The sequence below is a fragment of the Urocitellus parryii genome, chromosome 4 (assembly GCF_045843805.1).
Source record: "Urocitellus parryii isolate mUroPar1 chromosome 4, mUroPar1.hap1, whole genome shotgun sequence".
Taxonomy (NCBI): Eukaryota; Metazoa; Chordata; class Mammalia; order Rodentia; family Sciuridae; genus Urocitellus; species Urocitellus parryii.
Genome location: NC_135534.1, coordinates 16,425,465 through 16,450,445, shown reverse-complemented (window position 1 = coordinate 16,450,445; position 24,981 = coordinate 16,425,465). Strand labels below are relative to the sequence as shown.

At 37.0% G+C, this 24,981-nt stretch overlaps 2 protein-coding genes across 2 annotated transcripts; both read right to left on the bottom strand.

Moving 5' to 3' along the window:
- Positions 1 to 1,348: 1,348 nt before the first annotated feature.
- Positions 1,349 to 2,302, bottom strand: LOC113176072 (olfactory receptor 9G4-like). Its single transcript, XM_026380456.2, has one exon. The coding sequence runs from the start codon at positions 2,285 to 2,287 to the stop codon at positions 1,349 to 1,351; it is 939 nt and encodes a 312-aa protein (XP_026236241.2). The 5' UTR covers positions 2,288 to 2,302.
- Positions 2,303 to 12,434: 10,132 nt separating this feature from the next.
- Positions 12,435 to 13,412, bottom strand: LOC144254195 (olfactory receptor 9G4-like). The gene has a single exon (XM_077797214.1). The coding sequence runs from the start codon at positions 13,371 to 13,373 to the stop codon at positions 12,435 to 12,437; it is 939 nt and encodes a 312-aa protein (XP_077653340.1). The 5' UTR covers positions 13,374 to 13,412.
- Between the last annotated feature and the right edge of the window lie 11,569 nt (positions 13,413 to 24,981).

Genomic DNA, 24,981 nt, shown 5'->3' with positions numbered 1-24,981 from the left:
ATTTCACATCTAGAAGGCCTTCATTGACTTAAGCTAAAACTATTTAGAACTTCTCTGAATTCCCTTATTTTTCGGGGTGGGGTGTAACAGGTAATTGAACTCAGGGTCACTCAGCTACTGACACACATTCCCAGTCCTATTTTGTGTTTTACTTGAGGACATGGACTCAGTTGCTTAGTGCCTTGCTTTTATTGAGACTGGCGTTGAACTCATCATCTTCCTGCCTCAGCCTCTGGAACCACTGGGATTACAGGCATGTGCCACACGCATGGCAGCATTTCTTGAAATTAATATTTTCCACTTTGCAAAAAATATTTTTCCATTGTAATTGGCATGGTTTGTTTAAAGTAACACAGACATATATGATAGTTCAATGTTATTTGACTCACACATTTATTAAAATGCTATTCTGCAGCTTATCCCCATTCTAAGATTTTTTTGTGGGGGGTGGGTGGAATTACACATTTTGTGTAGTATCACTTAAATACTCACATTATTTCATTCTTTGGGGACTACCTACTCATGCAAAATGAAATGTAGAAAAAAGTCTCCAGACCAAAGAAGTTTCTCTCTAAATACAAAAATAGAAATTTTAATAATTTTGAATTAAATTTATTTTTAGGTTCAGATATGAATTTTTAAACTTAGCTAGGAGAATAATGTGTGAGCAGGTTACCATGGTCTTCTGGGTCTGAAAAATTCAGAACCCAACTCTTGAAGAATCTCTGTGCAGGTGCACAAGTGGGTTTCAGAGAAGTCATACTGAATGTGTGTCCTCCTGTGTTGTTTGATTGTATCCAAGGATGAATTATCATTATTTTTATGGTAGAAAGAATCATATCACTTTCGTCTGAATATCTATGAGCCTGGAATCCAATAAAATTAATTAAAATCAAAATTCCTACACAAGGACAGTTTTCTCCAAGGAAAAGTGTTCTGCCATCTATATAAAGAGTAAAAGTATAAAAATATTAGTAATTAAATGAACTGGAAATCCTTTTCACTTTTTAAATCTAGTAATTAGCTCTATCACTATAACACATTCCTAAAATAATTAACTTATAACATATAAAGGTTTATTTTGGCTGATAGTTTTGAATATTTTGCTCCATGGTTGATTGGCCCTGTTGCTTTCAGCCTGTGGTAACATCATGGCAGAAGGATTTGCTGGAGCAGAACTGTTCACTTCATGGCCAGAAAGAGAGAGAAAGGAAGAACCAGCACTCCTGAAAATAAAAGTGTGTTTTGACCAATATTTCATTCTTACAAGTTTCGAACTTCAGAAACTCAAACAAACATGACTACCAAACAATAATTTGCAAACTGCAATAAAGGCATAAAATAAACCTCAAGCTTGTGGTCCTATGGAGAGTATAGTTTTCCTAAAGGCCTCTTTGACGTCTTTGTTTCTGATGCTATAGATGACAGGGTTGAGAAATGGGTTGATGATGGTGTAGAACAGGGCAGCCACTTTGTCACTCTCCACGGAGTAGTTGGCACTGGTCCTTGAGTATACAAAGAGCAAGGATCCATAGAAGAGCATGACAGAGACCAGGTGGGAAGCACAGGTGGAGAATGCCTTGCGCCTTCCTGAGGCTGAGCGCATCCTTAGGATGGCCAGGAGGATGTTGAAGTAGGAGATGAGGATGGCCAGAAGGCAGGAGAGGACAGTGAAGTCAATCATACTGGAAAGGATTATGACATAGACCCGAGTGTCTGTGCAGGACATTTTTACCAATGGTAGAACATCACATAAAAAGTGGTCGATGACATTGTTACCACAGAAACTCAGGCGGAAGGTGTTGGCAGTGTGGGCTATGGCATTCAGAAAGCCTCCTATGTGGGAACCAGCAACAAGGCCAATGCAAACAGAAGCAGACATGGTGCCTGAATAAAGCAGTGGGTTACAAATTGCTGCATGGCGGTCATATGACATGGCTGCTAGGAGATAGCACTCAGTGTAGGCTGCCAAGCAGGAGAAGAAAAACTGAGCCCCACATCCAGCCAAGGAAATGCGCTTGTCTTCGGAGACGCAGATTGCCAAGATTTTAGGGGTATATACAGAGGTGTACCAGAAATCCAAAAAAGACAAACTGCCAATGAAATAGTACATAGGTGTATGCAGCCGGGCATCAATCTTGATTAAGATTACCAGTGTCATATTCCCTGCCATGGTTAGCAAGTAGAGCATCAGAAATATCACAAACAGAATTAGCTGCCACTGGGGATCTGCTGAGATGCCCAACAAGATGAATTCAGTCAGGACAGTGCGATTTCCCACTTCCATGTCCACAAAGGGAAAAGCCTGAATACTATAATGAGACAAAACATAACTTAATGATAATATGAGATATTTAGAGAAATAAACAGTATCAACTAAGTCAATAACTCTTAGTGGGGTTGTGAACATTGCTTTCTTTCTATATTAAATTATAAGACTCCAAACTGTGACTTTGGAAAATTACTGGAATTGGAATCAAAAAAACTCTTTTAAAATTAGAGCTTCTGATTATTACCTGTTTAATGCAGGGGCATTCCCTTATCAAACAAGTGAGAATAAATAAGGTCACAAAGGTGACTAATAGCTTTACCTGTCAGGCTGTCTGATGATGTAAAGATTCACATGAGAACACTCAGCTGAATGTTTAGTACATAGGTATATGCAGCCATGACTAATCCCTGATTAGAAAACCAGATTCATGTTTCCTGACAAGGTTAGCAAACAGATCATCAGAAATACTCCAAATAGAATTCACTGCCACTGTCAGACAGCTGAGATGCCTAACAAGATGATGTCAGTCAGGATGGTGCGATTTCCTATTTCCATGTGCACAAAGGGGAAAGCCTGCATATCATAATGATGGGAAAATAACTTGGTGATAATTTCTATTGAGAGAAACAAACAGTATATCCATTAAGTCCAGAACTATTAGAAGGCCTCTGGAGTTGTATTGCTTATTATCTGGAATTATAGGAGATTTGTGAATTAAAAGCACTTGGATTTGGGTCAGAATTTGATTTTAAAGTTGAAGCTTCCTTTACTTTAACTCTGTAATGTAAAGCCAGTCTCTTATCAAACTGGGGATAAGAAAAAGTTCACGATGATTACTAATGGCTAAGTTGCATTACTAAGTTGCATTCTGAATCTTTGCTTCCAAAAATGATCTCTTTGTTTCCTATATCAGTTACTGAAGTTCCAGTGTTTCAATTTGTCAAGTCAAACATTGGGAATCAACCTACACTCTTGGTCTCCTATTTACCTTTCAATAACCCCGGAAATCCTGTGTCCTCACCTATCCCGAGCTGTGCCATTCTAAACACCTGCATTGCTGCCACCCTGCCCTAAACCACCATCAACTTTGGCAACAAGTACTGAAATAGCTTCTAACTGGTCTACACCTTTGTTCTCCTGAATCTGTTTCAATAGAGCATCCAGGATAACACTTAAAATACAAGGACAGAGCAATTGTCATCATTTTTGAATTTAAACAACTGTTAAGTTTTCATTTCATTCTAAAAAAATAAAATAAAATATATTATAATTGCCAAGACATCACTCATGACTTAGTCTACAAAGTGCAATATCTTAGTAGCCATTCCTCTTTTCTTCTGTTGCAGCCTTGCCACTTTCTCACAATTCCACCAATGTGGCAACTCAACCCTAGTATCAAAGATTTCTGTTTGTTTCTTCTACTTTATTCACTGTTCTCAAGATATTTGCTTGGCTCATTCCTTATTCTTCTTTCAACCTTTGTCAAATGTCATTTTCAGACTGTAGCTCATCCTAATAACTCTCTTCTATGTGCCTTGCTTACACTAGCCAACATACTTTCTTGTTTGTTTATACTTCCATTTTTCCCCATGATACAACTTCTAAGTCTTCCTTAATGAATTGTCTCTTCCTCCTGACCAAAATGACCCACCCCTATTAATGCAGCATATAAAACAGGCCCAGTAGCAAAGGAACCCTTATTAATTATTTTTACAATGAATAATGTATTATTTCCTTTATATGTTTATGCTTATTTTCTAACCTATTTATAACCACAGTATTTATGACCTAGCTCAAATTAGTTTCGTTAAAAATCTATAAGTCAATGTACGTTGCCAGTACAGTGTACTCTATCACTACATAGAAGGAAGGATAAATAAGGAAGAAGACTCCTCAATTCCTAAGATCCATCTGGAATTTGAAACAAATTGCTAGTTACTATGAAGATGTCAGTTAATAGGCACAAAACTGTCAGTGCTCATGGCACTAAAGTCTTGTATGTGGAGTGGATATGAGGGTACATTTCACCCTGTGCAGCCCTGCCCTACTCTCTTCAAGAAAGCAGTCAGTAATTTGAGGAGATAAGATAACTCTCTGGCACCTGAAAATCAACACAAACAATGACAATGAGCAATCTGGAAGGCTGGAAAACACAGAGCAGAGCACAACTGGAGTCCACAGCGTGTCACAGTATTTGGCCCTCTTTGTTTCTCCACCACAGGGATTCATGGTCTAACTCAACTACCAGATTACATTTTAAACTGAAGATAAAAACACATCATTGACTGGAATCTGATTTAAAGGGAGCGTGTGTGTTTGTGTGTGTATGTGTGTGGCCCAGCAATGATCCATTAGGTGCCCTAAGAAACTCTATCCCCCTTTTAACAGCAGCTGATGTCAGATAGAGGTCAAATCACTTTGCTGAGACTGATCCCCAGGACCTACCTTTGATCAAAAAGGACAGTTCACGGAAATAGCAACACTTTCCCTGCTTTCTGGAATCTAAGCATGACTTGCTTGGACTCAATTTGTGCTTTTCCTCAGCAGTCCTTGGAGACTCCTCCCACATAGCAGTAGGGAATGTGTACCCCAGTCTCCAAAGACCCAATTAGAGTTCATCTACCATTTGAGGATAATGTATTGCTTAGGGTAAGAAGATACAAGTGGCATTCCATTCAAAGTTGATACAAGGTTCTAAATCGTATTATGATCACTGTGTTCCTGTTCCATGTGGGCACCATCCAAAGGAGGAGGCCTTGAGGGAAGAGGCATCTGCAAGCCAAGAAGCGAGGTCTCTGGAGTGGTGCACCATCATGTATTATGACTTTACATGTTGGTGCAACCTCATGTTTTATAAGTGTGCTACAACTAGGAAAGGTGAGGTATCCCAGAGTAACATTCTCTAGGTTTCAATTCCTACCTAAAACTGAAATGGCAGACACTTACATTCATAGAATCTTAATTTTTATGAATAATTAGATCTTACTTGAATAGTATAAAGTTTAAGTTTTACAAAACAAGTAAGTGGTCAGGATCTAATGTAAAACATGTTGATAACAATTAATTATACTGGGTAGTGTTCTTGAAATTGGCTAAAGAATAGAATTTAAATGTTCTAACAAAACACACCCACAGAAAGGATATTGGAGGTAATGGATATATTAATTAACTTGATGCTGGATGTTTACAATATATAAATATATAAAAAAACATGTTTTCCATCTTAATTGTATGAGATGATTTGTACTTAAAAACTACATTTTGATGAAGTTTGAAAAAAATAACAAGTATACTAGTACACAACAATATCTGTAAATGCTTCTATATCATTTATTTTAAAACAAAAACAAATATATTATTGTCAATTTACAAAGAGAGTAACAGCTTGGGTTTCCTACAGCATATATTGATATTTTTATTGTCTCATTTTATTATTTCCTGAGACTACAAGGTGGTAGGAATGATATGGAAATAATCTGCTTTTAAAAAAGTCATCATTATCAATGTTTTACTCTAAAAATACAAACAGCTTTATTGTGATATAACTGACATGTAATGAACTACACATATTTAATTATTTTAATTTTTAAAGTTTTGGATATGTGTACACACATGAAATCACACTACAATCAAGGCAGTGAACATCCCAACCTAACTTACTTTTTCACAACTCATTGTAACCTCTCCCCCTCACCCTTCATTCTCCTTCCTACCTCTCATATGAAAACACTGGTCTGCTTGCTGTCACTACATGTTAATCTGCAGTTTTCGAATTTCATGAGTATGAGCCTTAAAATTTGTGATTTTTTAAAAAAATTTTATTTGCATACATTTGTAGTTATACAGAATAGTGGGGTTCATTTTGACATAATCATACATGCCTAGAATACAATTTGCTCTACTTCTGTGCTTCCCAATTTTCTCTTTTCCCACCCTCCTTGCTATATCTGTTCCCATTCCTCTACTCTATTTGTATTCCTTATATTTACTTATATATTTTTTTAAATTGGTGCTTTATAGATACACCTGATGGTGAAGTTCACTGCGCAAATGTCATGAAAGCAGTATGGAGATTATTCAGAAAGTTTGTAAAGGAAACACCATGTGATTCAGCTATCCCACTCCACAGTTTATACCAAAAGGACTTAAAATCAGCATACTACAGCGATGCAGCCTCATCAATATTTATAACAGCTCAATTCACAATAGTTAAATTATAGAACCAACCTTTCAATAGATGAATGGATAAAGAAAATGTGGTATATATACATGATAAAAAGTTACTCAGCCTTAAAAAAGAATGAAATCATAGCATTTGCAGGTAAATGTTTGGAACTAGAGAATATCATGATAAGCAAAATAAGCCAATCCCAAAGAATCAAGTGCTGAATGTTTTCTCTGATATGTCCATGCTAATTCACAATAAGAGTGTGAGGGCTAGGGAAGAATAGATGTATTGGGAGTTAGAGGGGAGGGAAGGGAGGAGAGGAGATGTGAAGGTGCAAAGAATAGTAGAATAAATTAGACATTATTCCCCTATGTGCAAATATGATTGCAGGACTGGTGTGATTCTACATCATGTAAAACCAGAAGAGTGAGATGTTGTACCCCATTTATATATGATAAGTCAAAATGTATTCTAATGTCACATATAATTAATAAGAACAAATAAAAAATCTTGTTAAAAAAAACCAAACACATGCTTAGTGTTCATCTCAATGTTAGAAATGTTTATTTGCCTTGAAACTTTGCAAAGCAAGCATTGCATCTACAAGACTTCAACCTCTAGTAATAGTGTTATTCTGAGGAAATGAGAAAGTGTTAACTCTGCCATTCAAGTAAGTATTCACTGAATTTCCTCCATCATGTAAAAAATCACTCATATATAGAAGGATACAATCAGGGTTATAATTTTAGGTCCCTGTTTCTATTTTTCCCATAAGTGTCTTCTGGCCCCTTTTCCCTGATGTTTTCTCTGAGTGTGTCTGACTTCCCTCATTCCGTGTGTGGCCTTTGGCAATCCCAGGGTGCTCTGTGGTACTGTCTCCTTCATTCTGACCTGATTTGGGTAGATTAGGACTCGGTAAATAAATTGAGGAGTTTCCCTTTCGATCTGCATTGTTGTTAGAACAATCCTTCTAAGTCACTATGCAGTGGAACATTGGGTATTTACAGAGACTTAAGGATACATTTGTCTGACAGTATTTTTCCTTCCTTTCTTACCACAACTTAAATACAAATCTTTTAGGATTCCAATAAAAAGGAACCTTAATGATGTAAAAATTCTAGAAACCACCTCTGCATCCTAGCTCTTGCAGCAAGTCTACATAATTAAATTCCCTTTCCCCATGGTCAAGTGCTCCCCCGGGTGACTCCTTGGCACTGTATTTAAGTGTACGGTTATGGGAGCACACTTGTGACTCTTTTCATATTCCCTGAGGTAGTTTAAATTGGAACAGGTACTCAGCTTAAAATTACCTATAGGCAACCTGTTGCAATCTTAAAGTCAACAGAGAACCATGATGCATTTTAAAAAGAAAAGTATAATTGACATTAGATAAAATGTTTGGAGAATTATCAGAACAAATGCATGGAGAATGGATTATAAGCAGGAAAAATCAGTGACCACACTAATAAAACATGCATAAGGGATTAGGTAAGTCATTAACTAGACAGACTGGCAGGAAAATGGGTAAAATAAATAAATCTTACAAAATTTAATAAATCCTGAAAGCAGGCCATTACCCCTGTGAGGTTGAGCAAGAAGTTGTCTAATCTCATCTACCTGCTACCCAAGTGATCCACCAATCCTTCCAGAGTGTGATGGCATATCAAAGGACAACACTGGTTTCTGCTTTTAGCATTTGGACCTAACCAATAGAAGTAGCTAAATCAGTTCAGATGATTGGAAGGAAATGGTATAGATACAGATATAGATTTGATGTCACCTGCTGTGGTCATGATATACAATGGTCCCTTGGGCATCAAATGAGATTGCTGCCCCCATCCAATGCAGGCAGCTGAACTTAAGATCCATTGTGTGAATTTACAGGGACACCAAATAAAACACAGACACAACTTACTTTTACACAAGCTTTAGGAGAGCTTCCCCACTCTCAGCTCAGGCTCCCCACCTCAGGCTCCCCAAAAGGAAGAGCAAGAGAAAGTCACAAGAGGCCAATGAGAGAGGGAACATGTTCGGAAGTGAACTTCTATTGGGGTGACTCTTGTTCTTAGAGAGTTCTATCCAACAAAGGACAGAAGGGGCAGGTTTACAAGGGACAGGTGAGTGTAACTCAAACCTAGGGGCACACCCTCCAAAAAAGACCCATTACTATCTGAGCTAGACCCTGCCCAAGCCACAGTGAATGTAGTGGTTGGTCAGAATCTGAGGCATCAGGACTGGAAGGTGTGGTCATTCATTATGGCTCCCCACATGGGATGTGTGGGGAAACAGGCTGACGTACATTCACTGTGCATGTCAACTCATCTAATTGACTAGTGGCAATCTCCCCATGAATGCAAATATAGACAGAAGGGTGTATGTCTGTGTGGACATAAGGAAATGTAGGACTTTCTGTATGACAGTCTATGACTTTGAAGATTCAATACAGTGTGACAGTCTCAGCCTGTCTCAGTCTCAGTTTCTGCAAACACACTGACCTCAAAGTTCTTCGCTTATCCCTCCAAGGCTCAACTGTTGCATGCTAGGGAGAACCTCATTCAACTGTAGTCTTTGAAGATAAATATTTGTTTCTACTTCAGCCTTCATTTTGTTCTCTCCATTTTATTTCCCAAGAATAAAACTTACTATTTCTGCAATCTGGCTTGGACCTGTCTACTTATAAAAAATGTTCAATCATAACGTCCAAATGAAGACCCTCAATGTATCTCTCCACCCAAAAGAGATGGGTAGAATACAGCACATGAAACCCTGAACTCTGGAGCATTCAAGACTTCAATGAATGCATTTACCTCTCTATTTCTCCCAATGACATGAGATTGCACTTTCTTTACTATATTAGGAGAGAGTGTTTACAGGGAGAAATTTGAATAACTTCCATTTTATTTGAATCTTTAAACAATGTTAATAGGTGTGCCAAGAGTGAGGGGAATAAACTTAAAATGTTTCTGCTTTACTTGTATCTCTACCCAATATGATTTGTGCTTCTGGGTAAATAATGATCTGCTATATATTTGGAACCACTGAGGCATGCACTCAGGACAAAGTAATAGTACACATTGCTTTCTTTGGTCCAGTTGATGAGAAATCAGTAGCTGCTCAGACCAAGAAGTTGGAAGATCAGAACTAGAAGAACCAGTGATGCAGCCCCAGTCCAAGGCTGAACGCTGGGATTTCCCTGGTGACTCCTTGGTGTGAATTCACAATAAAAGCCTGAAGAATCTGAAGTTTAATGCTGTGGAACAAGAGTCATAGCAAAAAACAAAAATACCTGCTCAAGAAGAATCCAGCTTGTACCCACTTGTAGATTTGTGGACTTCCTCTTTATTCCACTTTTGGTTCCAACTGGACACTCACCCCAATGGATGGTTTCCCCACATTCAGAGCAGGCCTTCCTTACTCAGTTTGCTGGTGAATATTCCAATAATTTCTATAAACACTCTCACAGATACTCTCAGAAGTGTGCTTTCTGAATTTCCTAGTCATCTCTCAATCCAAACAAGTTGCCCATCAAGATTACCTATCACATCCCCAGGTGATCTGTAATACCTTGGTAAATGGCTTCAAGTCATTCATATAAAGGCTTGAAAAAAGATGGGTACAAACACTTTGGCCAATTTTGATGCCTTTTCTCCAAGAATACAAGTCTCCCTTGCAATCTATGAAGTAACTCATCACAGGCTATAGAATCAAATAACAATTTGTATTTCCCTCCTAGGACAAATTGTGCCAGTTTATATATAAGCATCCATTCTAACAGCCATTTCCTACTAAGATGTGATAAGTACTAAAGAAATGATTTCTTTGAAATATCTTCACAATCTTCACATTGCATTTTCTGAAAATGATGAATATTCACAAAGAGAACTAGTATACCTCACTACCGGAGACCAAAACACAATATTTTACATTATGATTAAATCCATGATTAGAAAAAAACAAACACTAAAATCCCAAGCAAATCAGGAAACACCAAGAATAGAAACATTTTTTAAAACATCTTAAGGCTTCTGAAGTAGCAGAATGAAGAAGCATAATGAAACAACAACTATAAAATTTCGTGGAAACAGTTTTCTTTTAGTTTTATATTTTAGGCAAATGTTGGAGAAGCTTATTTGTGATGTATTATAATTTACATAAGAGTGGCATTCATTATGCCTTATTACTGAAAGCATGTAACATTATTTGATCAATGCCATGTGGTCTCATTCCCCAGGAACTCTCAGCTCCTTCCCCTCCAGTGTTGGAAGATTTTATCCTGCTCGAATATTTGATATCATATTTAAAATATATTTATGCCAAAGACTTACAATAGTGTTTGTGGAATACAAACATATATATGTTCGAATATACATACAAACACACACACATATATATACATGTATATGTGTATCACAACTAATTATTCTTTAAATATAAGTACTTTAAATGTATTATTTAACAGAAATTGCTCAATTAGTAGGCAAGAGTTGCATGAGAAAATTTGAAATTTAAAAGCATAAAGTAGAATCTACTTTTTTTAAAGAAAATCATGAGCCATGGTGAGGAACATATCTTGACATTTACTACAATGATCACAGTAATCTAACTAGAAGGCCTTGATTGACTTAAGATAAAACTAGTCAGACGTTCTATGGATTCCTTTTTTTTTTTTTTTAGTGGGGGAGAGTAACCAGCAGTTGAACTCAGGGGCACTTGACCATTGAGCCACATCCCAGCCCTATTTTATATTTTATTTAGAGACATAAATTCACTGGATTGCATAATGCCTTGCTTTTGCTGAGACCGGCTTTGAACTCATCATCATCCTCTAGCCTCAGCCTCTGGAGCTACTGGGATTACAGGCTTATGTCACTGCACCTGGCTGTAGTTCCTGAAATTACATTTTCTACATTTGTTCAAAGTTTGCTGCATTTTTTTTTCATTGTAACTGAATTGGTTTGTTTTAGATATCACAGACATATATGATAGTTCATACTTACTTGACTCACACATTTATTAAAATGCTATTCTGCAGGTTAGCTAAACTCTCTAAAGATTTTTTGGTGGGGAATTACACATTTTGTGTAGTATATCACTTAACTATTCCCATAATTTCACTCTTTGGGGACTATCTACTCTAGCAACATAAAATGTTGAAAAAATTTCCAGACCAAAGAAGTTTATCTCTAAATACAAAAAATAGAAATTTAAATAATTTTAAATTAAAATTTATTTTTACATGAATTTTTAATCTTAGCTAGGAGGACAATGTGCTAGCTGGCTGGCATACACTAACAGGTAACCATGTTCTCCTGGGTCTGAAAAATTCAGAGCTCAACTCCTCAATCATCTCTGTGTACATGCATAAGTGGATATCAGAGAAGTCATACTGAATGTGTGCCCCACTGTGTTGTGTGAGTGGTTCCAAGGATAGATCATCATCATTTTTCATGGAAACAAGAATCATATCACTTTCTTATAAATATTTATAAGACAAGAATCCAATAAATATTAATCAGGATCAAAAGTCCTAGATAAAGGACAGTTCTCTCCCAGGAAAACTGCCCCACCATCTATATCCAGTATCTTATTCATTCACTGAAAAATAATAGTAATTATATCAACTTGAAATCCCTTTCACTTTATAAATGTGATTATCAGCTTCAAAGACTATAACAAATTCTCGATACAATTAACATTAAAAAAGGTTTATTTTGGCTGATAGTTTGGGATATTTTGCTCCATGGTTGATTGGCCCTGTGGCTTTGGGCCTGTGGTAACATCATGACAGAAGGACCTACTGGAGAAGGACTGTTCTCCTCATGGCCAGAAAGAGAGAGAAAGGAAGAACCAGCACTCCTGAAAATAAAAGTGTGTTTTGACCAATATTTCATTCTTATAACTATAAGTTTACAAGCATAACTACCTACAGAAACTCATACAACCCTGTCTACAAAACAATAATTTGCAAACTGCAATAAAATCATAAAATAAACCTCAAGCTTGTGGTCCTATGGACAGTATTGCTTTCCTAAAGGCCTCTTTGACGTCTTTGTTTCTGACGCTACAGATGAGAGGGTTGAGCAATGGGTTGATGATGGTGTAGAAGAGGGCAGCCACTTTGTCTCTCTCCAGGGAGTAGCTGGAACTGGGTCTCGAGTATACAAAGAGCAAGGATCCATAGAAGAGCATGACAGAGACCAGGTGGGAAGCACAGGTGGAGAAGGCCTTGCGCCTTCCTGAGGCTGAACGGATCCTCAGGATGGCCAGGAGGATGTTGAAGTAGGAGATGAGGATGGCCAGAAGGCAGGAGAGGACAGTGAAGCCAACCATACTGGAAAGGATTATGACATAGACCCGAGTGTCTGTGCAGGACATTTTTACCAATGGTAGAACATCACATAAAAAGTGGTCGATGACATTGTTACCACAGAAACTCAGGCGGAAGGTGTTGGCAGTGTGGGCTATGGCATTCAGAAAGCCTCCTATGTGGGAACCAGCAACAAGGCCAATGCAAACAGAAGCAGACATGGTGCCTGAATAAAGGAGTGGGTTACAAATTGCTGCATGGCGGTCATATGACATGGCTGCTAGGAGATAGCACTCAGTGTAGGCTGCCAAGCAGGAGAAGAAAAACTGAGCCCCACATCCAGCCAAGGAAATGCGCTTGTCTTCGGAGACACAGATTGCCAAGATTTTAGGGGTATATACAGAGGTGTACCAGAAATCCAAAAAAGATAGACTGCCAATAAAATAGTACATAGGTGTATGCAGCCGGGCATCAATCTTGATTAAGATGACCAGTGTCATATTCCCTGCCATGGTTAGCAAGTAGAGCATCAGAAATATCACAAACAGAATCAGCTGCCACCGGGAATCTGCTGAGATGCCCAACAAGATGAATTCAGTCAGGACGGTGCGATTTCCTATTTCCATGTCCACAAAGAGGAATACCTGTGTATCAAACTGAGTGGGAAATAACTTAGTGAAAATTTCTATTATGAGAAACTGTGAATCAATTAAGTTTAGAACTATTAGAAGGCTCTCAAGTTTTATTGCTTATTATTTGGAATTATAGGATTTGATTTGTTACTTAAGAGAGCTTTTTTTGGGGTCTGAATCTGATTTTAAAGATGGAGCTTATTTTTTTTAATTATTTATTCAAATTGTTATATATGACAGAAGAATGCATTGCAATGCATATTACACATATAGAGCACAATTTTTCACATCTCTGGTTGTATACAAGTATATTCACACCATTTTTGTCTTTATATATGTATTTAGCATAATGATGTCCATCTCCTTCCTCTGACTTTTCTACCCCATTTTCTCTCCCTTCCTCTCCTACCCCTTAACCTATCTAGAGTTCATCTAATCCACCCAAGCTCTCCCTCCCAATCCCACTATGAATTAGCCTCTTTATATTATAGACAACATTCAATATTTGATTTTGGGGGGATTGGTTAACTTCACTTTGCACTCAGAAGGTGATATATAATCAATCAACAAATAGATAAAAAAATGTTCAACTTCTCCAGCAATTAGAGAAATGCAAATCAAAACTAATTTAAGATTTCATCTCACTCCAGTCAGAATGGCACCTATTACGAATACAAACAACAAAAAGTTTTGACGAAGATGTGGAGCTTCCATATTTTAAACTCTGTAATGTAGGGCTGGTCTCTTATCAACAGGGGAGAAGAAAAAGTTCACAATGATTATTAATGGCTTCCAGTCATGTTGCCAGAATGTCACATAACAACACTCAGCCCTGTATTTGGTATATAGACTTAATTTAAAAAAATACAATTGTCTTTCAAAAGTTAATGAAAATTTCTTATCTATCAAGTAGCATTATGGTATTTATATGAATAACAATGTGGTTTTTATTTATGAATCTGCTCAAATTCAAGAACAACTATCTTAGATTATGGATTTTGTACAATAACCTATAAACATTTGGTTATACCCACAATGGTTACTATGAACTTTCTCTACTATGTTATCACTTTTCCACACAAATAAATCTAGGACTTATTAAGATCATTTTTTAAAGAAAATTTGGAGAAATGTGTGATTAAATGGTCAAAGTGAATTACCTCACTTACTGGTTTGACTGAAACTAGGTAAATGATTGTTAGAATCCTTTCTTTAGTATTTTATTAAAATCTTCACAGAAAATTGTGAAATATTTAAAAATTCTCATATTTAAAATGACTCTAAAAATGACAAACATTTAAGAAAATTATATCCTAATTTGAGGTGAGGACCAAGTGGAGAGCACTCCCAGCATAATAACTGTATCAGAACTTTCACACAGAGAGTCTCGTGAGGTAGAGGACCTGAGAGAGGTTAAGGGAGGATGGTGAAGTAAGGTGCCTTCGACGTTCCTGGAGCATCAGGTTGTCACAAAACTTGAAGATACATTGGTTTTAGCCTTTAAACCAACAGAGACTAAAGTTATAATGAGGGATTAATGTAACCTCAGAGTGAATGAGGGAAACTCATTCTTCTGTCACCTGTGGAGACCAGAATTTCAGTAAAGAGGGAAAGGAGGTAAAGCCAGGGTTGATGGTTCATCCCAGTGACTCAGGAGGTTAAGGCAGGAGGATCGCAAGTTCAAAACCAGCCACAGCAATTTAGTAATGCTCCAGCACTTAGCAGGATCCTGTCTTAAGTTAAAATATAAAAAGAGCTTGGCATGTGGTTTGGTGATTAAGCAACCCTTGGTTCAATTCCAAGGATCAAAGAAACAAAATTACAGATAGAGTAAGGCAGATTGAATAGCATGCAACCTTATCCTGGAGGACAGGAAAAAGATCATTAGTCTCCATCTGTCCTGTAGAGAGGAATTTATATTTCCTTAACTTAATCTCCAAAATTCTGGGAAAGGCTGGAGAGATGAGAATTTCCAAAATATGTACTCGTTAATAAGTGTGTCCTAGGTCTGTTTTTACACAAAATCTTTTAGGTCTCTGAAATGTTGAATAAATAAATCGCATAAAAGATTGAGGACTCTCCACTAAAATATAGAGTATTTTAATTATGGTTCTGACTTCTGTGTGCATCAGAATTAGACCATATTCTATTTGGTATCAAATTTCTCATTTGATAAGAGAAAAGGAATAAATCACTGATTCAGTAATCTATGTTACACTGTCAAAAAGAGGACTACTTACTGATTTCTAGAGTAGTTGTTTTGTTTTCACATTGTGAGTTCAGTCAGGTGGTTCATTTTCATGAATAGGTTGAAGTAGAAAGACCCATATATATTACAACTCTAAGGCTTAAAAGGTTTTCTGTAATCTTTGTCACTTTGGAAATCCTGTACACACCATGTAAATTATCCTGGGCTACCTTGCAGGATATTGAGGCATCAAGTCCTGCTCTCTCTGGTACACACACTGACATGAAGCTGACCCACAGACATGGTGCGGGGCTACTTTATGTGATCCAGTGCTCAACTGAGCTAAGATAACCACCGCATATCAGAAAGTCCAGCTGAAGGCAGACAGGCCTGGCACAGGAAGAATTGAATTACTGAAATGCTGTCTAAGTTCTAATTATGATCTTATTTCCTGGTAGATCTGGAATCTTGGAAAAGTCTTTTAATCATATCCCCACCTATAATTTTAACCTTTCAAATAGAATGCATTTTCAATCTTCCATAAATAAGGTAAAGAGCCAAAGTCTGGAAAGAAAATGCACCTAACAAATGGTAAGTGTTCCCCTCCCCGCCAGGGAGAGAATAATAATTAACTAATTATGAAAGTTCAGCATCCTGAGAAACTTAATAAATGTCAAGCTCTACAAAGAGGCAATCTATGCCAAGATGTAGAGTCATTTGGAATTTTGCTAAATGCTGAATTTTTCTTCCCAACTACTTTCATACACTGTTTTTAAGATTCACATATTTTTCCATCATTTTTATGATGAGAACGTTTAGAATCTATTTTAGCACATTACAAGTATTCAATATGGTATTGTTATCCATATCCATCATGTTATATGGTGTGTGTTTGTACAGTGTACAGTGATTGGATCCATAGGACATACTCATTTTCACTGACAGGCTGTGCCATTAGACCATCTCCCCATTCCCTGATCTGCAGCTTCTGGCAGCCAATATTCTAGTCTGTTTCTATGATTATAGAGTTAAGTGAGATCAGACAGTAATTGTTTTTCTCTCTGACCTGTTTCACTTAGAGAATGTCCTATATGTTCATTCATGTTGCAATGAGATTTTTAACAGAACTAGAAAAAAAAAAAAAAAACATAATTTCACTGGATCCACAAAGTGTCCCAAGTAACTCAGGCCATCATAACAAAGAATGGCTGAGCTGGAGGCATCACACTTCCTGATATCAATCTAATTCAAAGTTGCAGTAATCAAAACAATGATTTATACTGCACCAAAACAGACACATAGACCAATGCAACAAATTCAAAATCCCTAAAATCAACACATGCAAATAATCTTCAAAAGTGGAACAAGAATACACAATGTGGAAATAAGAGTCTTTTTGGTACCTGCTGGGGGGGGGGAGGACTGGCGAGCACTTGCAAAAAAATGAGATTGCCACCCTCCCATCACACACAACTCTGAAAATTTTCCCTGAAAAGCATTAGAATCATAAATAGAAGAACTTAAATATAAACCCTCAGAGAAAAACATCGGAGAAAACTTTTCATCTACTCAGCACCAATGTTTGGATATAACCCTTTGAAAAGGACTAACAGAAAATAGGCATCAAAATAAACAGATATGACTTCCTCAAATCTTATAATTTGAAAAGAGTGATTGGCTTTAAATTGCAAAAGTTCATTGGCCTATCAGATACTTCCCCAGTGCTCATCATCCATGTGATCTTGGGGGAGTTACCTCCTTTCAGAAGCACAATTCACAGGGAAAGTTTCTGAGGTTTTTGCAAGCACCAACCTTAATATAATTCCAATTTTTTAATATTTATACATAATACCTCATTAAAAATAGTTTCATATTGAATGCAATACAGTGCAGTTCAGTAGATTAAGTACCCTTCAGTAAACACATATTGAATAATGGGACACTGTCTTACTTTTAATTGAAGTCAATGATGGAAAGCAGGAAAAAATAACAGTATTCCTCTCTCTCTCTCTCTCTCTCTCTCTCTCTCTCTCTCTCTCTCTCTCTAAACCAGAAATTGAAACCAAGAGTTTTTAACCACTGACTCAAATTCCCAGCCACCTTTATTTTATTTTATTTTTTATTTTGAAAAGGGGTTTCACTAAGTTGCTTATGGCCTTGCTAAATTGCCGAGGCTGACTTTGAACTTTTGACCCTACTGCCTCAACCTCCTGAGCAACTGGGATTACAGGATTGTGACACCATGTAAACCTAAACATTTGCAATTTCATTCTTGTTTCTCCCCAAAATACTGTAACATTATGCACATTCTCTAACCATTATAGTCCTTAATTTCTTTATCTGCAAGATATTAATGGCTCTGAAAGTTTTGGAATTATGCATTTCCTTGATATGTTTTTTATGCATTTCTGATATGTTTCAGATGATTATAATTTTTTTCCATACCCACACACATTCACACACATAGATTCACAAAATTTTAGAGCATTCACAAACTCCGAAAATGTTCCCATGGATTTCCTAGACATATTTCTCAGTGTAAACATTCTAAGATTCAAGCACAGTTAAGTTTTGTCTAACACTGACAATTTATAATGGCACACTTACAGTTGCATTCTGAATCTTTGTTTCCAAAAATGATCTCTTTGTTTCCTATATCAATTACTAAAGTTCCAGTGTTTCAATTTGTCAAGTCAAAAATTGGGAATCAACCTACTCTCTTGGTCTCCTATTTACTTTTTAATAACCTAGGAAATCCTGTGCCTTCACCTATCCTGAGCTGTGCCTTTTTAAACACCTGCATTGCTGCCACCCTGCCCTAAACCACCATCATCTTCTGCAACAAGTACTGAAAGAGCTTCTAACTGGTCTACACCTTTGTACCCCTGAATCTATTTCAATAGGGCATCCAGGATAACACTTAAAACACAAGGACAGAGCAGGTGGCATCACTTTTTAATTTAAACAACTGTTAAGTTTTCATTTCATTCTAAATAAAGATCAAGTGTATTACTACAACCAAGACATCGCTCATGGCTTAGTCTACAAGGTACAATATCTTAGTCCCCATTCTTCTTTCCTTCTGTTGCAGCCTTGCCAACTTTCTCACAATTCCACCAATGTGGCAACTCAGTCCCAAGATCAAAGATTTCTCTTTGTTCTACTTGATTCACTGTTCTCAAGATGTTTGCTTGGTTCATTCCTTATTCTCCTTTAAATCTTTATTAATTGCCATTTTCAGACTAAAGCTCATTCTAACAACTCTATTATATGTGCCTTGCTCACATTTAGCCAACAGTCTCCAACAGTTTGTATCTGTTAACAATTCTCTATTTCCCCATGAAACAACTTCTAAGTCTTCTTGATTGAATTGTGTCTTCCCTCTGACCCCAAAACAACACCCCTATATATAATGCAGCATATATAACAGGTTCCAATAACAAAAGAACCCTTTTTAAATATTTCTATAATGAATAATTTCCTTTATGTGTTTATGCTATTTTCTAACCTATTTATAACCTAAGTATTTATAACTACCTCAAACTGTTTAGGTTTAAAATCTATAAGACAATGCAATTTGCCAGTACAGTACACTGTATCACTACATAGAAGGAAGGATAAATAAGAAAAAAGACTCCTTCTCAAGTCCTCACATCCACCTGGTATTTGAAACTAGTAGCCAGTTACTATGAAGATATGAGTTAATAAACACAGAACTATAGGGCTCTTGGCACTAAAGTCTCCTATGTTAGAATGGATATAGCTATGCATCTTACCCTGCAGCAGCCCTGCCCTACTCTCTTCAATGAGGCACCTAGTACTATGTGGAAATGGTGTGATCCTCTTATACCTGAAAATCGGTACCAAACAATGATCATGAGTACCCTAGAAGTCTGGAGACTACAGGGCAGAGCACAACTGGAGTCTACAGCATGTCACAGTGTTTGGCCCTCTTTATTTCTCCACCGCATGGATGAACATTCATGGTCTAACTCAACTACCAGATTACATTTTAAATTGTAGATAAAAACACATCACTGGCTGGAATAGATTAAGTAGGGAGTGTGTGTGTGTGTGTGTGTGTGTGTGTGTGTGGACTAGCAATGATTCATTAGGTGCCCTATGAAACTCCATCCCCTTTCTAACGGCAGCTGATGTCAGAGAAAGGTCAAATCACTTTGCTGAGCCTGATCCCCGGTACCTACCTTTGATCAGAAAGGCCAGCTCCTGGAAATAGCAACCTTTGCCCTTCTCTCTGGATTCTAGTCTTGACTTGGTTGGACTCAATTTATGCATTTCCACAGCAGGCCTTGGAGACTCCTCCCACACAGCAACAGGGAATGTGTATCCCACTCTCCAAAGACTCAATTAGAGTTCATCTGCAATTTGAAGATAATGTATTACTTAGGGTATGTTGATATGAGCAGCATTCCATTAAAAGTTGACCCAATGGATCTAAATCACATTATCATCATTGTGTCCTCGTTCTATGTGGGCACCATCCAAAGGACCAAGGGAGGAGACCTTGAGACAACAGGAATCTGCAAACCAAGGAGCGAGATCTCTAGAGTGGCCCATCCTCATATATTATAGCTTTACATGTTTATTATAGCTTTTCATGTTTTATATGTTAAAGCCTGCTAAAAATTGGAAAAGTGATGTATCCCCAGTAAAATTCTCTAGCTTTTAATTCTTACCTAAAACTGAACTGGCAGGAACATATGTTCATAGACTCTTAATTTTGATGAGTTATTAGATTTGACTTGATAAGTCTAAAGTTTAAGTTTTAAAAAACAAGGCAGTGGTCAGAATCTAATGTAAAGCCTGTTGATAACAATTGATCAACTGAGCTGTGTTCTTGAAACTGGCTAAACAATAGAATTAGAATGTTCTAACAAAACACACACACACACACACGATGGTATTGGAGGTAATGGATGTATCAGTAAACTTGATGATGGTGAGCCTTTTGCAATGCATATGTATATAAAAACATGTTTTTCACCTGAATTGTATAAGATTTATATATATAAATGATATTTTAATAAATTTTGTAAAAATAAAAATGAGAGGTAACAGGTACACATATCCATTTCTCTAAACACACCAATACCATTTATTTTAAAACAAAATCAAATATATTGGTGCCAAAATAAAAAGATAGTTACAGCCCAGTTTTCCTATAGCATATAACTATTTTTTACTATCTCATTTCATTATTTTCTGGGATTACAAGCTGAGAGCAATGATATGTAGATAATCTGTTTTTTTAAAAATCATAATTGTCATTTTTTATTTTAAAAATATAAACAGCTTTATTGAGATATAACTGACATGTAATGAACTGCAATATTTAACTGTTGTAGTTTGCCAAGTTTTGGATATGTTTACACCCTTGAAATTACCACCAAAATCAAGGTAGTGAACATCTCCAATGTACTTTGTTTTTTTCTTATCTTAATATAGTCTCTCCCTCTCACCCTTCATACTCTCCTATGAAAACACTGGTCTGCTTGCTGTCACTACATGTTAATTGGCAGTTTTCAAGTTTCATAAGCATGAAATTTAAAAGTTGTGCTCTTCTTTTAATGTTTATTTTCATACATTGTAGTTCTACAATATAATGTGTTCATTTTTATATAATCATACTTGCATAAGATACAATGTGCATTACTTCTGAGCTCCCCAGTATTCTCTCTGTTCCTACACTCCTCCTTACCCCTGTTCCCCTTCCTCTACTCTATTGGTCTTACTTATATTTACTTATTGATCTTTTAAATTGATGCTTTGTAGATAGACGTGATGATGAAATTCCACTGTGCAAGCACTGTAGAAAGCAGTATGGAGTTTATTCTGAATACTTGGAATGGAACCACCATTTGATCCAGCTACCTGTCTCCTCAATTTATGCCCAAAGTATTTAAAAATGAGCATACTACAGTGATGCAGCCACAGTAATGTTTATACCAGCTCAATTCACAATAGCTGTACTATGGACACAACCCAGGTGCCCTTCAACAGATGAATGGACAAAGAAAATGTGGTATATATACTTAGTGGAATATTACTCAGCATTACTGAAAAATAAAATTATGTTATTGGAGGATAAATTGATACACTGGAGAAAATCATGCTAAGCGAAATAATCCAATCCCAAAGAACCAAGTGCCAAATGTTTTCTCTGATATATGGATGCTAGTTCACAATAAGCGGGTGGGGGCTAGGGAAGAATAGATGGACTTGTAGTTAGACTGAGGGGAAAAAAGAGAGGAGATGGGATATGAAGGGAGGAAGGATAGTAAAATGAATCAGACTTATTTACTCTATGTGCATTTATATGATTACATGAGTGGTGTGATTCTACATTGTGTACAACCAGAAGAGTCAGATTTCCTACTTCATGTATGTATGACAAATGAAAATGTACTCTACTATCACATAAAACTAAATAGAAAGAATAAAACATCTGGATAAAAACCAAAAAATATATTTATTGTTTATATCAGTGTAGAAAAGTTTATGTACCAGGGAGCTATACAAGCAAGGATTGCATCTACAAGACCTCAAGCTCTAGTTACAGTGTTCCTGTGAGAAAATGAGAGAGTGCTATGTTTACCTTTCAAGTATGGCTTATGCTAGTCAGACAGGACAGGATTTACTTGATGACATTGTAGTAAAATGAAGAATCCTTCATTTCTCTGTTGTTATATAGGAGATCTGTTCTCATTAGCTCATGTTGCACAGATGCTTGGTCCTACATGTGAGATACTAGAAGCTGTGACCCTCTCTCTTAGCGCTTCTCTTCTTCTGTTCATGATTTCAATAAAATTCTCTTATCCACATGATTGACTATCTCATAATAACTTAGATAAAAATCATACTGTGCACATGCTTTGCTGTCATGCATGTGCACAGTATGATTTTTATTTCTGAATCTGCTCAAACTTAAGTACAAATATCTTAGATTATTATTTTTGTACAACAACCTATAAACATTTGGTTATAGCCACAAGAGTTACTATGAACTTTCTCTACTAGGTTGTCACTTGTCTACACAAATAAATGTAGGGCTTATTAAGCTCATTTTTAATGAAAAGTTGGGAAAAAAGTTGGAATAAAGGGACAAAGTGAATCACCTCAATTTGGGAGTTGACTGAAACTAGGTACAGATTATTAGAGTATGTTCTCTAGTCTTTTATTCAAATCTTCCCAGAAAATCATGAAATATTTGAAAATTCAGATGTTTAAATGCATAATGACAAGGAGAAATATTTAAGAAAATGATCTCCCAGTTTGAGGTGAGGACCAAGTAGAGAGCACTCACAGCAGAATCAGTGTATCAGAGCTTTCACACAGACAGACTGGTGAGGTAGAGGACCTGAGGGAGACTAAGTGAGGATGGTGGAGGGAGGTGCCTTGGACGTGCCTGGAGCATCAGGCTGTCACACAACTTGTTGAAGATACACTGATTTTAGCCTTTAGACCCACAGAGACTGAAGCTAGAATGAGGAATTCATGTAACCACAGAATGAATGAGGGAAACTCATTCTTCTATCACTTGTGGAGACCAGGATTCCAGTAAAGAGGGAAAAGGGAAGCAGATGTTCCATAGAGCTCCTTGTGTAGATCACACTGGGTCTGGTTCTATTCGTTTACACTGCGGGGAGTGATTCACTTTGTCTTACGTATGAGTACGGGGATCACTCAATGTTCTAGACTGACTCTTTAGTTCTGTGGCCTGGGTAAGAATGTCGCAAGTGAAATAATATTTCAAGATTTTCAACCATAAGAGAGCAGCATGAATGCAATGAACAAGAGAGGGCAGAAATGGAGGCTTTCCAAGGTGAAGGCACGGAGTCCTGAGAGTCTGCTCTGTTTCTAAATGTGGGTGGCTGAAGAAATGGCTATTACAGAGAAGAAGGCTGGAATTTATGATCATACAAAGGAGCTAGAACCAAGTTACCATGGTGGGCTGAGGTAGGGATGTTGGGTGGGTGATTTATAAGACTGTCCAAATGAAGGAACAACCAAATATACACGTTCTCTGAGTCACTTGTACTGACAGGAGAAACAACCCAGCTTTCTTCTCTCCAGACTAGGTTCACTGGATTTTCTCCATCATGGAAAAATCACTCATATGTAGAATGATATAATCAAGGTTACAATATAGGTCCTTGTTTCTAAATTTTTTTTTCCACAAGTGTCTTTTGGGCCCTGTTCCTTCATATGATTTCTGTGAGTATGTATGATTTCCCTCATTCCTTGTGTGGTCATGACAACAATCCCCAGGTACTCTGTGGTACTCCTTCATTCTGACCTTCTTCATTCTGACCTGACATAGTAGATGAGCACTTGGTAAATGGATTGAGGAATTGTCTTTTCACCCTCTATTGGTATTGGAACAATCTTTCTATGTCATCATGCAGTGGAGAACTGTGGGTCTTTACAGAAACACAAAAATACATTTTTGTCTGACACAGTATTTTTCCTTCCTTTCTTTCCACAACTTGAAAACAAATCCTTTAGGATTCCAATCAAAAGCATCCTTAATGACATAAACATTCTAGAAACCACCTCTGCATCCTAGCTCTTGCAGCAAGTCTACATAATTAAATTCTCTTTCCCCATGGTCAGGTGCTCCCCCAGGAGACTCCTTCGCACTGTGTTTAAGGGTACAGTTATGGGAGTGCACTTGTGACTCCCTTCATATTCCCTGATATAGTTTAAATTCGAATAGTTACTCAGTTTAAACTTACCTATAGGCATTTCAGTTGCAATCATAAAGACAATAGAGGACCATAATACATTAAAAGACAAGTGTGACTGACACTAGATAAAATGTTTGGTTGATTATCAGAATAGTTACATTGAGGAAGGATTTTTAGCAGAAGAATCAGTGACCACACTAATAATTCATGCATAAGGCCTTATGTAAGTCAATACCTAGACACACTGCCAGGAAAAATGTGTCAACCAAATAAATCCTATAAAAAATGATTATTCTTGAGAGCAGTCAACGCTCCTAGAAGGTTGATCAAGAAGTCATCTAATCTCATCTTGTTGCTACCCAAGGGATCCACCATTTTTTCCAGAAGGTGATGGCAAATCACAGGCATAGCACTGGTTTCTGCCTTTAGCATTTGGACCCTAACTAATATTAGCAGACAAATCAGCTCAGATGAGGGGGAAAAAATGGTATAAACGTAGTTACATATTTAATGTCCACTGCTTTGGCCATGATGTATAAGGGTACTTTGGGCATCACCTAGGTTGTGTGGGAGAAACAGGCTGTCTAAAATTCACAGTACATAAAAACTCATCTACCTGACTAGTGGCACTCTCCCAGGGGCAAATATGTGGGTGTAAACATAAAGGATTTTGTACTTCTTCTAAGGCAGTCTATGACTTTGAAGT